Source organism: Lampetra planeri, chromosome 71, assembly GCF_965212315.1.
Source record: "Lampetra planeri chromosome 71, kcLamPlan1.2.h2, whole genome shotgun sequence".
Classification (NCBI taxonomy): Eukaryota; Metazoa; Chordata; class Hyperoartia; order Petromyzontiformes; family Petromyzontidae; genus Lampetra; species Lampetra planeri.
Genome location: NC_136176.1, coordinates 725,763 through 742,800, shown reverse-complemented (window position 1 = coordinate 742,800; position 17,038 = coordinate 725,763). Strand labels below are relative to the sequence as shown.

Below are 17,038 nucleotides of genomic sequence, written 5' to 3'. Positions count from 1 at the left end.
TGCCTCTTCCAGAAGTGTCCATATTTATTCGAGAAGGTTATGGCTTGTTTCAGGAGTTACCAGAACATTACCATTTTTTTCCGAAACGATCTAGAAATCCCCCCTACATTCAAGGAGTGTCCAATTTGAAAGCCATAGACTGAAACCTGAGTACTCATCAGCGATTGCTAGAATATCCTCTGATGAAGCTAAAATGTCGATATAATGCAACATTCAACAACAATAAAGAATCCGCAGCGTGTGTGTGCCAATCATAAAACGTATTAAACAAAAACATTAAATCAGTGCCACCATTATATTTAAGGACAAACACAAATTAGAAGAGATATTAACAATAAATGTGCTTTTTTATCTTTCCTGTTTGGTACAGGGGAGACTCATCCATGCCAGTACCCGTGCCCAGAGGTAAGAATCATTCTAATTCATTAAAATGACTGCTCTCGACAGTACCATTGACAATTGTGTTCATGTGCTACATTTTCGACGCTACTTTTTCTCTCACTCTTTCGAAGCTTCTTTCCTTGCTCCACACATCACTGCCTGGAATTACTTATGGCAACGCACGTGCATGTTGGCCATTTTAAATATGCATATCCCTGGTTCTTTAGATATTTGTTTTCTCAGAAGTGGTGGTGGGAGACTCAGAGTCTTTCTGTATTTGTTTGGGCTATGCATCTAATTTCATACAAGGGCACATGCCGTCACTTACAGAATAATCTGTTAAATGATCAACGAATTGAGTCACATCACTGGCACGATGTCAATGATTGCAGATCGTTTCTACAAATCACAAATTCAATGGCTAAACTATATTAAATTAGAATACTATTATGATTGCGAATTTTAATTCTTAACAACTATAAAGATATGTAATGAAGTAAATACCTTTTTTAAGAAGTAGAGGAATCATGATATTAACCGTGAGGTTATATTTGTTTAAACAGATTTTAAGAATAATAGATGAAATAAAACAACGTATCACAGTATCGGCACATCACACCTCTGATTAGCACGGTTGGCTACATTTGGTGTGAAAGAGGTTCAGCATGTACAGTGAGGGAAAAAAGTATTTGATCCCCTGCTGATTTTGTACGTTTGCCCACTGACAAAGAAATGATCAGTCTATAATTTAATGGTAGGTTTATTTGAACAGTGAGAGACAGAATAACAACAAAATCCAGAAAAACGCATGTCAAAAATGTTATAAATTGATTTGCATTCTAATAAGGGAAATAAATATTTGACCCCCACTCAATCATAAATATTTCTGGCTCCTAGGTGTCTTTTATACAGGTAACGAGCTGAGATTAGGAGCACACTCTTAAAGTGACTGCTCCTAATCTCAGCTTGTTACCTGTATAAAAGATACCTGTTCACAGAAGCAATCAATCAGATTCAAGTTCAAGTTCAAGTTCATTTATTAGGTATAGCCCTGTGAGCCATTCAGCTCTTGAATCGGGTGCAACCGCAACAAACAAAAAACAAAAACATGAACAAAAAAACATCTTAAAGTGAATATGTGACTAAGTGCAAACAGAAAATCCAAGAAAAGACAGCAAAATATTGCAGAAAAAACACCGTACACCAACTCTCCACCATGGCCAAGACCAAAGAGCTCTCCAAGGATGTCAGGGACAAGATTGTAGACCTACACAAGGCTGGAATTGGCTATAAGACCATCGCCAAGCAGCTTGGTGAGAAGGTGACAACAGTTGGTGCGATTATTCGCAAATGGAAGAAACACAAAAGAACTGTAAATCTCCCTCGGCCTGGGGCTCCATGCAAGATCTCACCTCGTGGAGTTGCAATGATCATGAGAACGGTGAGGAATCAGCCCAGAACTACACGGGAGGATCTCGTCAATGATCTCAAAGCAGCTGGGACCATAGTCACCAAGAAAACAGTTGATAACACACTACGCCATGAAGGACTGAAATCCTGCAGCGCCCGCAAGGTCCCCCTGCTCAAGAAAGCACATATACATGCCGGTCTGAAGTTTGCCAATGAACATCTGAATGATTCAGAGGACAACTGGGTGAAAGTGTTGTGGTCAGATGAGACCAAAATGGAGCTCTTTGGCATCAACTCAACTCGCCGTATTTGGAGGAGGAGGAATGCTGCCTATGACCGCAAGAACACCATCCCCACCGTCAAACATGGAGGTGGAAACATTATGCTTTGGGGGAGTTTTTCTGCTAAGGGGACAGGACAACTTCACCGCATCAAAGGGACGATGGACGGGGCCATGTACCGTCAAATCTTGGGTGAGAACCTCCTTCCCTCAGCCTGGGCATTGAAAATGGGTCGTGGATGGGTATTCCAGCATGACAATGACCCAAAACACACGGCCAAGGCAACAAAGGAGTGGATCAAGAAGAAGCACATTAAGGTCCTGGAGTGGCCTAGCCAGTCTCCAGACCTTAATCCCATAGAAAATCTGTGGAGGGAGCTGAAGGTTTGAGTTGTCAAACGTCAGCCTCAAAACCTTAATGAATTGGAGAAGATCTGCAAAGAGGAGTGGGACAAAATCCCTCCTGAGATGTGTGCAAACCTGCTGGCCAACTACAAGAAACGTCTGACCTCTGTGATTGCCAACAAGGGTTTTCCACCAAGTACTAAGTCATGTTTTGTAGAGGGGTCTAATACTTATTTCCCTCATTAAAATGCAAATCAATTTATAACATTTTTGAAATGCGTTTTTCTGGCTTTATGTTGTTATTCTGTCTCTCACTGTTCAAATAAACCTACCATTAAAATTATAGACTGATAATTTCTTTGTCAGTGGGCAAACGGACAAAATCATCAGGGGATCAAATACTTTTTTCCCTCACTGTATACATAACCCAACTTAAACTTTCAAAATCACAGTCACCATCCCTTCCTGCAGTCTACTTGCCGCACTATGATTCCCTCTACACACTCGCTACCTCTCCCCTCCCATCTCACTCCACTACCCTCCACACACTCGCCTACGTCTCCCCTATTATGTCACTCTACTCCCCTCCACACACTCGCCTACCTCTCCCCTCTCATTTCACTTTACTACCCTCCACACACTCGCCTACCTCTCCCCTCTCATCTCACTCCACTACCCTTCACACACTCACCTATCTCTCGCCTTCCATCTCACTCCACTAACCTCCACACACTCGCCTACCTCTCCCCTCTCACCTCACTCTACTCCCCTCCACACACTCGCCTACCTCTCCCCTTCCATCTTACTCCACTAACATCCACACACTCCCCTACCTCTCCCCTCTCATCTCACTCTACTCCCCTCCACACACTTGCCTACCTCTCCCCTCTCATTTCACTTTACTGCCCTCCACACACTCGCCTATCTCTCCCCGCTCATCTCATTCCACTACCCTCCACACACTCACCTATCTCTCGCCTTCCATCTCACTCCACTAACCTCCACACACTCGCCTACCTCTCCCCTCTCATCTCACTCTACTCCCCTCCACACACTCGCCTACCTCTCCCCTTCCATCTTACTCCACTAACATCCACACACTCCCCTACCTCTCCCCTCTCATCTCACTCTACTCCCCTCCACACACTTGCCTACCTCTCCCCTCTCATTTCACTTTACTGCCCTCCACACACTCGCCTATCTCTCCCCGCTCATCTCACTCCACTACCCTCCACACACTCGCCTACCTCTCCCCTCTCATCTCACTCTTCTCCCATCCACACACTCGCCTACCTCTCCCCTCTCATCTCACTCCACTACCCTCTACACACTCGCCTACCTCTCCCCACTCATCTCACTCTACTCCTCTCTATGCCCTCTCCTACCTCTCCCCTCCCATCTCACTCCACTACCCTCCATACACTCGCCTACCTCTCCCCTGTCATCTCACTCTTCTCCCCCCACGCACTCGCCTACATCTCGCCTTCCATCTCACTCCACTAACCTCCACACACTCGCCTACCTCTCCCCTCTCACCTCACTCTACTCCCCTCCACACACTCGCCTACCTCTCCCCTTCCATCTTACTCCACTAACATCCACACACTCCCCTACCTCTCCCCTCTCATCTCACTCTACTCCCCTCCACACACTTGCCTACCTCTCCCCTCTCATTTCACTTTACTGCCCTCCACACACTCGCCTATCTCTCCCCGCTCATCTCATTCCACTACCCTCCACACACTCACCTATCTCTCGCCTTCCATCTCACTCCACTAACCTCCACACACTCGCCTACCTCTCCCCTCTCATCTCACTCTACTCCCCTCCACACACTCGCCTACCTCTCCCCTTCCATCTTACTCCACTAACATCCACACACTCCCCTACCTCTCCCCTCTCATCTCACTCTACTCCCCTCCACACACTTGCCTACCTCTCCCCTCTCATTTCACTTTACTGCCCTCCACACACTCGCCTATCTCTCCCCGCTCATCTCACTCCACTACCCTCCACACACTCGCCTACCTCTCCCCTCTCATCTCACTCTTCTCCCATCTACACACTCGCCTACCTCTCCCCTCTCATCTCACTCCACTACCCTCTACACACTCGCCTACCTCTCCCCTCTAATCTCACTCCACTACCCTCCAAACACTCGCCTATCTCTCCCCACTCATCTCACTCCACTACCCTCCACACACTCGCCTATCTCTCCCCACTCATCTCACTCTACTCCTCTCTATGCCCTCTCCTACCTCTCCCCTCCCATCTCACTCCACTACCCTCCATACACTCGCCTACCTCTCCCCTGTCATCTCACTCTTCTCCCCCCACGCACTCGCCTACATCTCCCCTCTCATCTCACTCAACTCTCCTCCACGCACTCTACTACCTATCCCTTCCCATCTCACTCTACTCTCCTACATCGAGATGCCTCACAAAGTCAATTCGTTAATCGTATTAAACATTGTACAGTATATTCAATTTCAACTGATACATTGTGTCAATACTAACAGGTGCTCTCTGTGTTCTGCAGTTCGACTTAACATTGCCCCCAAACCGCAAAGTTCAGAAAGCATGTAAGTATAGTGGTTAATTGTTGGATGCTGATAGCGATTTTTCGCTTTCAAACTGACTTCATTTAAGTGTGAATGCCATGTTTCTGCTGGTGCCTCCGAGCTGTCTGTAACACACGAGCCCAAATGTTCGCAAGGGATGACCCCGTCGTGCATTTAACTTTATAGTCAATTGGTGTTGCTATTGGGAAACCTATCTTAGAGAAAACCTATAAAATGCATAAATGCTGTCAACATAAAAATCGTAATATCTCACTCTACAAAATTTAAAATATATTAACTATGAATGTGCATTTTTTTCTTTCCTGTTTGGTGCAGGGGCGACTCATCCACGCCAGTACCCATGCCCAGAGGTTTGAATCATTCTAACTCATCAAAGGGACTGCTCTTGGCAGTACCATTTCCAAATGTGTTCTCGAGCCAGATTTTCGACGCCGCTTCTTTCTAAGCTTTTGTCCTTGTACGTGCACGCCGGCCATTTTATAGATGCGTAACCGTGGTTCTTTAGATATTTGTGTTGCTGTTGAAAATTACATACCATTTTTTTAAAATGTACATTTGCTCAGAAGTCGTGGTGGGAGACTCGTAATCTTGCTGAATTTGTCGGGGCTATGCATCAAATTCCATATGAGGCACGTGCCATCAGTTACCGAATAATCTGGTAAATGATTCAACGAATGACCACAAGGATTGAGTCACATCACTGCCACGATGTCAATGATTCCAGATCCTTCATACAGAGCACAAATGAAGTGGGTAAAATATATTATACTCTTTGGTTCTTTTGGTAAAGTCACGAAGATAGAAATAAAGTAAAATAAATCACGACTTCTCGTAGGCAACACAAGCGTTTGTCATCAAGCGAGAAATGGTGAGACAGCCGCCTCAAGCAAGGGTTTTTATACGTTTGAGAAGGATCCACAAGCAAGGGTGTATATACGTTTGAGAGGGATTAGCAAATCAAAGATATTATGTAGAAAGTGCTTAGGGAAATAAGTTATTAGCATGTTGGATTATAGTGCAAAATTAATGTGCTTCCATCATCGACCATCTGCTCCTGCAATTTCCATTGTCACACTAGAATTTCCTTCACACACTATCCTACCACTCCCCTCTCATCTCACTACTCCCCTCCACACAATTTCCTACCTCTCCCCTCTCATCCCACTCCCCTCCACGCACTCTCCTACCTCTCCCTTCTCATATTACTTGACTCATATCCATGCACTTTCATACCTCTCCTTTCCCATCTCACTCTACTCTCCTACATCGAGGTGCCCCACAAAGCCAATTCGTTAATCGTATTAAACATTGTATATGCAATTTCAATTGACAAATTGTGGCAACGCTAATATGTGCTCTCTGTATTCTGCAGTTCTACCTAGCATTGCCCCCAAACCACAACGTTCCCAAAGCATGTAAGTATGATGGTTAATTGTTGGATGCAGATGGCAATTTTACGCTTTCAAACTGACTTTTTAAGTGTGAATGCGTGTTTCTGGTGGTCTCTCCGATCTGTTTATAACACACGAGCTCGTGTTAAATGCTCACAATGGATGACCCCGTCGTGCATTTAACGTGAGAGTAAATTTGTGTTGCTATTGGGAAACTTATCTTAGAGAAAACCGAGCCAATTCATAAAAGCTGCCAAAAAAATAAAAACGTGATAAACGAAAAATAAACATGGTTTGAAATGGTGATGATATCTTCCTCGCCTGGTATGCAGGAGGTCTCGGGTTCAATCCCTACCCGGATGCCTGTATATTTGGTGTTTGCATGTTCTCGCCGTGATCGCGTGGTTTTTTTCTCCGGGTTCTCTGGGTTTTCTTCTACATTTAGAAACATGCATTGCGAATATTCAGATTATTTTGGTACTATAAATGTCCAAATGATGAGTCACTTTGTTGAGCTATCATCTGTGGTCAGACCGTTTTGGTAGGATGGAGATGGTTTAGTTAAATTTGTATGTGTTTAGGTGATTTGTTTACCTTTCTTGTCCCTTGCACTCCTATCGTGTTTTGTACAGTTTGTTTTTGCTGTTGTTGTAACGTTCCCTCCCCACCTCTACTGGACATCTGTGAAAAGAAGCTTTCGAGCTCATCGGATTCCTCCAGTATAAATCAACATTCTGATTCTGATATCCCTATGGCTTGATTGTACGTCACGTCATCTCGTGCGATGCCACAGCTCTATCACAGATGTTATCACAATCAACGATGATAAATTGTTGATGAACGACGATCAAAGCCGCTGACCTTGCTCGCATGTGGACCTTGCGATGTAACAATCTACGGATCGCTCGGGTGAAAGCCTGAATCAATTGTTTATTTCTCCTCGGTGGACATCCTCATGGGCGCATTAAATCACTTGTCTACCACTCCGTCATTCGTCTCGACCAGCATCCAACATGTTTTTCTTCTTGTAACGACATGTCCAGCCCATACCTTTTTCTTAAAACTTTTCATTGTTGTCAGTAACCAGCATATGTTCTTTGCTTCACGTTCCACTTTTTTTGCTTCTTAATGTACATTTCAACAGATGTATCCAGTGGCGGCTCGTGACATTTCCATTAGGTGGGGATGTTGTGAGTGACCTGTAAAAACATGGTGTTCTAATTAATAAAAAACCTCGTCATGTCATTGGCCTTCCCGTGAAAGTGATATAACTGTCTTATCAATACACTCAAATGCTGTCCCCATGACCCTCAAGGACACACTACACAACCTCCTAGAGCCGTGACCTATATTTGCACAGTGCAACCTAGCATTGTGGCATAGTCATTGCAGCCACGGGCTCCTTTATCACTGCCCTGAATAGGTCTTAAATTATTCGTTTCTAGAAGCTAATCACAATAAATGAAGGGATATCGCTCGCTCAGAACGCCTTCACAGCTGCCCCGACACCTCCCCGAGCCACAAATCAGACTGTGGCATCGCAGCGGTTTCTAATATGGGCAACTTACATTTTTACCTTCATTAGGCAATTCACGTTGAAAGAATCATTGCGTTAAAAAAAAATTAGTGAACAATAACAACAACACAATTTATAGAAAAGTATTTTTATTTGACAGCACCCAACGCCCATAGTGGACAAACCGTGCCTCAATGTATCTCTCAAAGCTTCTTTGCACAACTTTTGTTGTTTTTTGTTCCATCTTTCTTCATTAAATACCACGTTCATGATCAATGTCATAGCAGGCAGGACAGACACACACATAAGTAAAGCTCTTCCGAAAACAAACTCACGGTGATGACGTCTTCTTGCTCTAATTAAGACCAGAAGTGGGTAGATCTGTTTTACAATTCTGGCGAAATCGCCCCCAATGATGCCGAATGTAATTCCCGGCGAAACCTCACCAGGTACTCGAATTGTACATGCTGTGGATTTACTCTCCAGCAAAGCGGTGGGGCTGAAGTAGTAACTTAATTGCACGTTTGTTTACGTGACAACCCCTTACTTAATTGTCTGTGTCGGGTGGTGGCATGTTAACGACACATTTATACTTAAAGCGATCTAACCCCCCAAAAATACTTATATGATGAATAATATTGGTCACAAAACCCTAACAACTGTCAAACTGACAAGTCATTAAATCAACTATTAATGCACGTGATTTGTTTTCGCTGTTTGTTTCAGATCCTGTCCAGGGTACAAGCGCAATCCAGGAGTGCCCTTGTCCAGAGGTTTGAATCATCATCATTCTACCACTTACAAAATACGACTGCTCTGGGAGCTTTGTCAATGAAAGGGGCCATTGACGACTATTTCCCACCTGCCACATCATTTTCACGTGAAAAGACACCGCTTACTTTTGTCTGCACTCTTTACCATTTCTATATTTTCTACTGCTCCCTAGATGACAGCTTGGGAATCGCTTATAACTTTGTATGTTGCTTCGTCGGTCACATTTTGTCTGGTGTCAGTTAAGACGCAGGTGCCCCGTGACTTCTAATACAATTCAGGTCTTTGTTGGGTGGGAGACAGCAGCCTTCCTGCAGCCCACCTGTTACGTGTTTTAGTGTCGTTCCCTTCAACACGACTAATACTGTAACCCCCAGTGATATGAGCGTCATTAAATCAAATCCAGATATGATCAATAAAAGCGAATGCCGAAATAAAAAATTATAATTATCAGCTAAGGTCTTCGAGTGTACCTACTAAACACTGATAGACTCTGAAGACCTAAATGTGACTTCTTGGCCATGAATTCGAGAGAAAACAACATTGTAACATCACCTCAAATTTGATTAACGCATTAAGAAAAGTTGGTGGATTGCGTGTTACAAATTAAAGGTTGTCTCCTTATTTCTGCCATTTTCCAGCCTAAGCTTGGCCTTGCCATCTTCATTCGGCGTGGCCTAAAGGAGTACGCTCTCAAATCCAATACTGGAAAAGTGATGGCTGATCCACAACAACTGTCACGGTTGATTACTTGATGGCCATCAATGTATACAAGCCCACCCCCTACCCGAATAAGGAATCGTTATCATCACCTCTACCAGAAGCCACTCACCTGCTGGCCATGTCGGGTGACTGCAAACAGCTACCATACAACATTGAGGCAAACTCGGAAAAATCACTAAGCAGAAAAGAAACTCAAGGAATGGTCAATCGGCACAAGAGAGTCCTTTTAATACGACCCTAAACACATGGGCACATTTCACTCAGCCCAATGGGAAAAGTGTAATTTAGCCGAGACGTATGCTTCATCGCAAAGGAAGAGAATTGCTTCATGAAGCTTCACGAAAAAATACATCTAATTTTTCCTCAGGGCCAACACAGATCAGCAGTCGCGTATCATCCCATTCCAGATACCAGTCATAACTTAAAATCCATGACCACGTTGAAACTTCCACAAGGCCAACTGGCTATGCTATGGCTGAACTAAAGAATTTGGAGCCATATCCTGTTTACTTTACTAAAATCATGAAAATTCTGACATCTCTTACAAAAAATACAACATCCAGATGTGGTATGGAAAAGTGATGCGCTATGTTGGCAAACAAAAACACAACAACCCTTAAAATAGTAAATCAGAAATGGTGATCAAGACAAAGGCACTGCAGTGCCGGAGACCCTGAACTTTGCACAAAGAAGGCGGTGGGAAAACATTACTGCACATTTGGACTGCACCTGGACTAAACTAAACATTTTTTTTTATTTTACCAAGTAAGGCCCACTGAGCTATGTAGCTTTTTTTTAGAAGTGGCCTGGCCATCACAAATTATAGCTCAACGAAGTGGCTTATCACAACGTGCAAATGTATAGCAGCAAAATACTCTAAACGCATATTTTTAAATGTGGAGGGAAAAACCGGGGGCCCCCAAGAAAATCCATATGACCACGGGAAGATCATGCAAACTAAAAATATACAGCAGGTGTCACGATCAGGATCGAACCTACGTCCGCCTGATTACCAGGCGAGGTAGTTAACATCTCCAAGGCACCGTAACACCAACCTGATCCAACTGTAAAGCCTGACAGCTCCCTGGGAAACTAAGGTGCCTCAAACAGCAACAGAGCAAAGACCACCCAAAACCATAAAATTATGCTGTGGCTTCCCATTTTGGGTGCTGCTCAAAGGCACCAATGGAAAAGCTCACTAACAGATGGATTGCCTTCACCACGCTCGTAGAAGCTGTTTTTTAGTATCAACAGTAAACCGGAAATGATTGACGTCTCTGCTTCCCCGGAGCCTTGTTCGGCTTCATGGCCTGATGCTGATGGCCCAAAATCGTAAGATGCCATTCTATTGCACACATAATTGACGTGATTCTCACCAGAAACTGCACTTTCAGAGTACATCTTGCTGGAAAACATATCCCAAAGAGATTTATGTTATACAGTGAGTGATGATAATACTGAGCCTCCCTTGAGGTACAGTATTATCACTCACGATTATAACTCTCACGACATATATATGTGTATCCTGCCATGTATATCATCATCTCGCACGTTCATATATGCTTCTCAATAATTCTAGCTGCACAGTGCACAAACCTTGAGATGATTGTCAATACTCTACAACAGCAAATAGAAGCCTGACCCTCAAGCCCCACATATAACTGATGTGAACAAGACGATTTCAAGAATCGCTTTGCTACAGAAACTTGCAGGTATGACCCTGAGGCAGCTCAACTAATATGCTGCAAACTGTTTCCTATCACCGATCTGCTCATTGGCTGAGTACTGAGCTCCAGCCGGATCCAGCTCATACACAAATCTGAAAGATGTAAGGTTGAAAAAATCAATGCTAATCATAACCGGAACAATGAGGCTGTCAACAATCCCCTGGCTTCGTCTTCTGGCAACATCCTTCCATCGAATATTCACAGAGACATGCAATCTGTGAAGATAGCTTACACGTTGTCTTTCCTAGTGACAACCCACCCATCAAATACAATTTCGACAGTGTACCCCGTTACTGAATCAAGTGCTGATCCCCCATTTCTAAGATCGTGCTGTTACCACCATAGCATCTCGCCAGGTGCAGAATAACGCTGGTGAACAGAGTGAAATAACGTACTCTTGGTTCTTTCGGTAAAGTCACGTAGGTAAAGAAAATAAAAAAATAAATAAAATAAGATAAAAGATTAAAATAAATAATTTTAATCACGACGTTTCGGGCGCAACACAAGCGTCCGTCATCAGGCGGAGACAACCACAGCAAGAAACAATCGCTGACGTAGGCAAAAGAGTTGCTTGTGACAAGGGATTATATAGCTGAGGAAGGGGGGAGAAGCCAAGGAGATTGTGGGGGCGGGGCGTGGGTCAAAGGAGAGTGGCAAACATGATCCAAATGATGAGAGAGGGTGGGGGGGGAACGTGGCTCAGAGTGGAAAGCTGCAGGCTCGATACAATGCACGGCAAATGTCCAAGTGATGGGAGCAGGGCTGGGAGTAAGAACCTGGAGATGCGGATATGAAAGTAAAATATAAAGCAGCTAAGGTTTAACTTGGTTAATAACATCCTTCCAATGAATGCTCAATTTGTATCCATATTCTCGGTTAAAGTTATGTCTATGTTTGTATATCTGGATGGCTTCATGAACAAATCTTTGATGGTAGCCAGACGGCTTGCAGAGCACTTTGGTCTCGGAGAAAACAATATCATGAGAGCCCACAGAGTTGTAGCAGTGATCAGCCACGGCAGAAGAGTTAGTCCTGCCGTGTTTCAAATCTACCTTGTGCTCGCGAATATGGTCTGATACATGTCGTTTCGTTTCCCCAATGTAACAATCACCACAAATGCAACTCAGTTTGTAGACTCCAGGGTATTGCATGTCAGGAATGACATCCTTTACGGATGGGATTAGATCACGGATTTTGTGTACTGTACTGAATCAGACCTGGATCTTGTGTTTGTTTAAGATTTTGGAAATCTTTTTGGTAACGCCTGCTATGTATGGTAACGTGATGGTTTTTATCAGAGTTTCAGGGGGTTGTTTCTCCATGGTTGGAGAAACAGCTTTGCGGATAATACGGTCCGAATATCCATTCATCTTAAGGGCCGGGTGTACATGTTCCAATTCACTGGCCAGGTGGTGTTATTCAGAAATGCAGTGGGCCCTATGGTGTAGTGTTTTAATGAGGGAATTCTTCTGTGCGGGATGGTGGTGGGAATCAGGCTTTCATGGAGAAATTTGAAACAGACGCCATCCGGACATCCACCCTACGCCCTTCCCTGTGGAAGAGATATGTGGATGACACTTTCGTCATTTGGCCACATGGCTATCCAGCATTGAACTAGTTTCTCGACCACATTAACTCCATACACCCATCCATCAATTTCACCATGGGAGTGGAGAAGGATGGTAAGCTACCATTCCTGGATGTTTTGTTTTAGAGGAAGCCTGATGGTTCTTTGGGATACTCTGTCTACAGGAAGGCCACCCACACAGATTCCTATCTGAAACCTCATTTATGTAACATTGGTGTCTTGTGCAGCCAATGCAAAATCGTCAGTATGATCGTTTATTTGTTGTATGTGTGTGGGAACATTCTTCTTATTTTGTATGGATTTCGATTTAAAGCTTTCGTGACTGCAGGGATTCATCTTCTTGGTTCTTTCGGTAAAGTCACGTAGAAGGCAAGTAATAAAATAATAAAAATAAAACATAATAAAATGAAATAATTCTCACGACGTTTCGGCTACAACGCAAGCAGCCGTCTTCAGGTGAAGACGGTTGCTTGCGGCTGCTTGCGTTGTAGCCGAAACGTCGTGAGAATTATTTCATTTTATTATGTTTTATTTTTATTATTTTATTACTTCCCTTCTACGTGACTTTACCGAAAGAACCAAGAAGATTTGTATGGATTAATAGCAGATTAAATTTGTTTTACTCTTTGGTTGTTTTGGTAAAGTCACGTAGGTAGAAAAAATAAAATAAATCACGACGTTTCGATCACAACACAAGCGGTCGAAATAGTCTATTTCCGCCTGAGGACGACCACTTGTGTTGCGATTGAAACGTCGTGATTTATTTTATTATATTTTTTCTACCTACGTGACTTCACCGAAAGAACCAAAAAGTATGGATTCCTGCAGCCACTAAAACTTCAAATCAAGATTAAAGATTTAATTTTAGATGATATCCACTCAATTTTCTTTTCAGAAGCAGAGTGGATTTGTCCATTCCTCCTTTAAAGGAGTGAAGGCAGCAGCAGAGTGTTTATGATGCGGTCGATTGTTTGGGATTCGAGGCCGCACACTCGCAGGGCCGCCGAATCTTTGATAGTGCCATTTGTTGCATCAGGTCGCCGCATCGACCACATGGCCGGTCCTGATTTGGTTTGATAGTCGACCTTTGGTGGCATGGAACGTTGAAACCGGGACGTTTGACGGTAGGGTGCTGTATCACAGATGTTTATATTTTTTACGTCGGCCACATTCATTGAGAGTAGGTCTCCAGTGTGTATATATTATATACATGGAGGAGGGCATTTTTCCATACCAGTCAACCTCTTATCCGTGCCTACCTTATTACAGACCAATTCAGACCTTGTTGATAATTATGTGCCCTTATAAATCTCAACTTCATCCTATAAAGTCCCATCACAGGGGAAAAACACAAATAGACTAAACATATACTTTCCCCATATTGAAACGGCTGTATGCCGTATGGACCTGAAAACTCTATTTCCCTGCAATATAATATGGGTAAACCGTATAGGGTGACAAGCTATCATTCCTGGATGTTTTGATTGAGAAGAGACCTGATGTCTCGTTCGGACACTGTCTGCAGGAAAGCCACCCACACGGATGCCTATCTAAAGCCTGACTTCCACCACTATCCAGCCCAGAAAAATTCCCTCATTATAACACGACACCATAGGGCCCGTTGCATCTCCGACCAGCATCACCTAGCCAGTGAGCTGTAGCACGTACACCAAGCCCTCAGGATGAACGGATATTCTGACCGTACAATCCGCAAAGCTGTCTCCCCAGCCATGGGGAGACACCCATCGGAGGATCCAACCAATACCATCATTTTGCCATACATAGCAGGGGTTACCAAAAACATTTCCAAAATCTTAAACAAACACAAGATCCAGGTTTTTTTCAACACAAAATCCGTGATTTGATCCCATCTGTAAAGGATGTGATTCCTGATATGCAATACCCGGGTGTCTACAAACTGAGTTGTGGCTGCGGCAGCAGTTACATTGGGGAAAAGGAAACGACACGTCTTGGACCGCGTTCGTGAACACAAGGTAGATCTGAAACACGGTAGGACCAATACCTCTGCCATTGCTGATCATTGTTTTAATGCTGTGGGCTCACGAGAAATTGACTTTTCCAAGACCAAGGTACTCTGCAAACCTACCGGCTATTATCAAAGATTTGTTCATGAAGCCATCCAGATATATAAACACAACTTGAACCGAGAAGATGGGTACAAACTGAGAAATCATTGGAAGGACGTTGTTAACCAGGTAAAGTCTTAACTGACTGTGAAGTTTACATCCTACCTGTCTATGTCAGCTGTTATTTCCGACTCTCTGTGTGTCTTTCTCTCTCTGTGTGTGTTTCTCTCTCCGATCTCGACTCCAGTACTCCAGTGACCCGGGTGCTGCCGCGGGGGCCACTTTCTGCCCCGCCTCCTCTCTCCCCCCACATTCTCTCTGCCCCCCTACTGCAGATGCCTATATAATCTCGTGCCACGGCAGATCTCTCGCCTACTTCAGCAGTATTTTCTTGTTGTGGTTGTCCCACCTGATGACGATTGCTTGTGTTGCGATCGAAACGTCGTGATCTATTATTTTTCTACCTACGTGACTTTACCCAAAGAACCAAAGAGTATGACAGGTATTTTGTTCATGCAGTCAAGATGTTTCGATTTGGTTTCCTGAGTGGAATTGAAACGTGTGGTTTGTGAGTTCGGATTATGGTTTCATGCGCTGTTCCAAATCACAATCTTTTAGGGCTTTCGATTGAGAAGCAGTTGGCCAGTAATGCCATGCTGTCTACTTTCGTTGGCTGATGTCGTTGTGGATGTCCATCTATTAGCGGATGAAGTTCCACAATTGTTGTCGAGGATGTCTGTGAGGTTTAGTCCCTCGACTCTCTCAACCCATTGCTTGCTGCTGCCTTTCTTCATTCAGTGTCTGAAAAAGTGCACTTTCTTCTTATTCTTCTTTTCATATGGCAGCTGATGCAGATGGCAGAGAAACAACTACAATTTCACATTCAGGTGATCAAGCCAGATAACAACGTCAGGAGCAGTGGAGTAGCATATCACCGTGATATCTCCTTTGTATTTGTGGATCGGGCATTGCGTCGCGATACGTTGTACGGTCTGTTCTGGATGACCACATTCACACGCTGGAGAGTTTTCACTTTTCCATTTGTACATCAAGTATCCGCATCTGAAACCATAATTTGTACAGTTGGATGCGGTTTAGGGTGGACCATGAGCTTCATGGAAGATCAAACCCAGGGAGGGCTCATCTGCATTGGGTCTGGATTGTCACCAGTTTCCTGTCCATCAGTATGACTAGCATTCCCCAGTCTAGGAACCAGCAGGGGTTGTGTTCTTTTCTGTGCTCTCTCAGGATGTTCTTTTTGGCTGCGGATTTGAGAACGTTAGTGAACCTCTCATACATAAAAGAGGTTTTCTTGGGTTATATCGCGTAAATATATCAATGTGTCGTTACAACCCGCCACCACCCAACACAGCCAATGAGTAAGGGTTGTCACGAAAACAGAACATGGCAATTCGTTACTAGTACAGCACACAGGTGTGTTGGAGAGCCAAGCCACAACATTTATAATCCGACTACGACGTTTCGCCAGTAATTACAACTAGCTTCATCAGGCGACAGCCAGATTTGTGGAGAAGTCATACAGTTTCGTTCCTTATATAGAGGCGTAGATGTGGTTACCAAGCTTCTTTTACAAAGTGGGGGGATTACTGAGGCAACGTCCATTATTCATTATGCGAGCCCTTTCAACTTGTCCTTCCTGTTTACTGTGTATTAAAAGAGCAGTACAAACGGTAACCCTTATTGAAGTATGCTGCCCTTTGTAGGCATGCATTTATATAATGTATTATTTGATTATTCGCTTCCACGCAGCATTAAGGCGGTAGCTATCCGAATGGTTCAAGTTATTTGTATTATTTCAATTTCAATAGATCCTCCAATTAGTCTTGGCCAGTAATAGCTAGTTTTGCAAGAAATTCAACATTATCAAAATCAATTGAGTGTCCTTGATGGTACGCATGTTCTGCTACTACTGACAGTTGTATTTGGGAGAAATTAATATTTCTCAGATGTTCTTTTAGTCTCGTGCTGATCATTCGTCATGTTCGCCCAACATAACATTTACCACACGTGCAGCTTATCCTGTACACACCTTCTGTTGATAGCTTCGGTAATACATATTTTGTGCCAGATAATAATTTCTGTATTCTATGTACCGTGCCAAATCTGACTCAGATGTTTTGTTTTTGCAAACACCTGGCTAGTTTATCAGTTACTCCCACAATGTACGGTATTTTGATCGTTTTAATTACTTGGGCAGTTTCAATGCTCGTGTTATT

General features: G+C 43.6%; 1 protein-coding gene across 3 annotated transcripts in view; it reads left to right on the top strand.

The window, feature by feature from the left end:
- Positions 1-17,038, top strand: part of LOC144737516 (guanylate-binding protein 1-like) — a 120,423-nt gene that overhangs the window by 45,839 nt on the left and 57,546 nt on the right. For all 3 annotated transcript variants that reach the window (XM_078620241.1, XM_078620243.1, XM_078620242.1), the window contains 5 exons: positions 371-405; positions 4,956-4,998; positions 5,314-5,348; positions 6,371-6,413; positions 8,632-8,678. In XM_078620241.1, the coding sequence (XP_078476367.1) occupies positions 371-405; positions 4,956-4,998; positions 5,314-5,348; positions 6,371-6,413; positions 8,632-8,678 (203 nt within the window). The remainder of the gene's footprint in view (positions 1-370; positions 406-4,955; positions 4,999-5,313; positions 5,349-6,370; positions 6,414-8,631; positions 8,679-17,038) is intronic.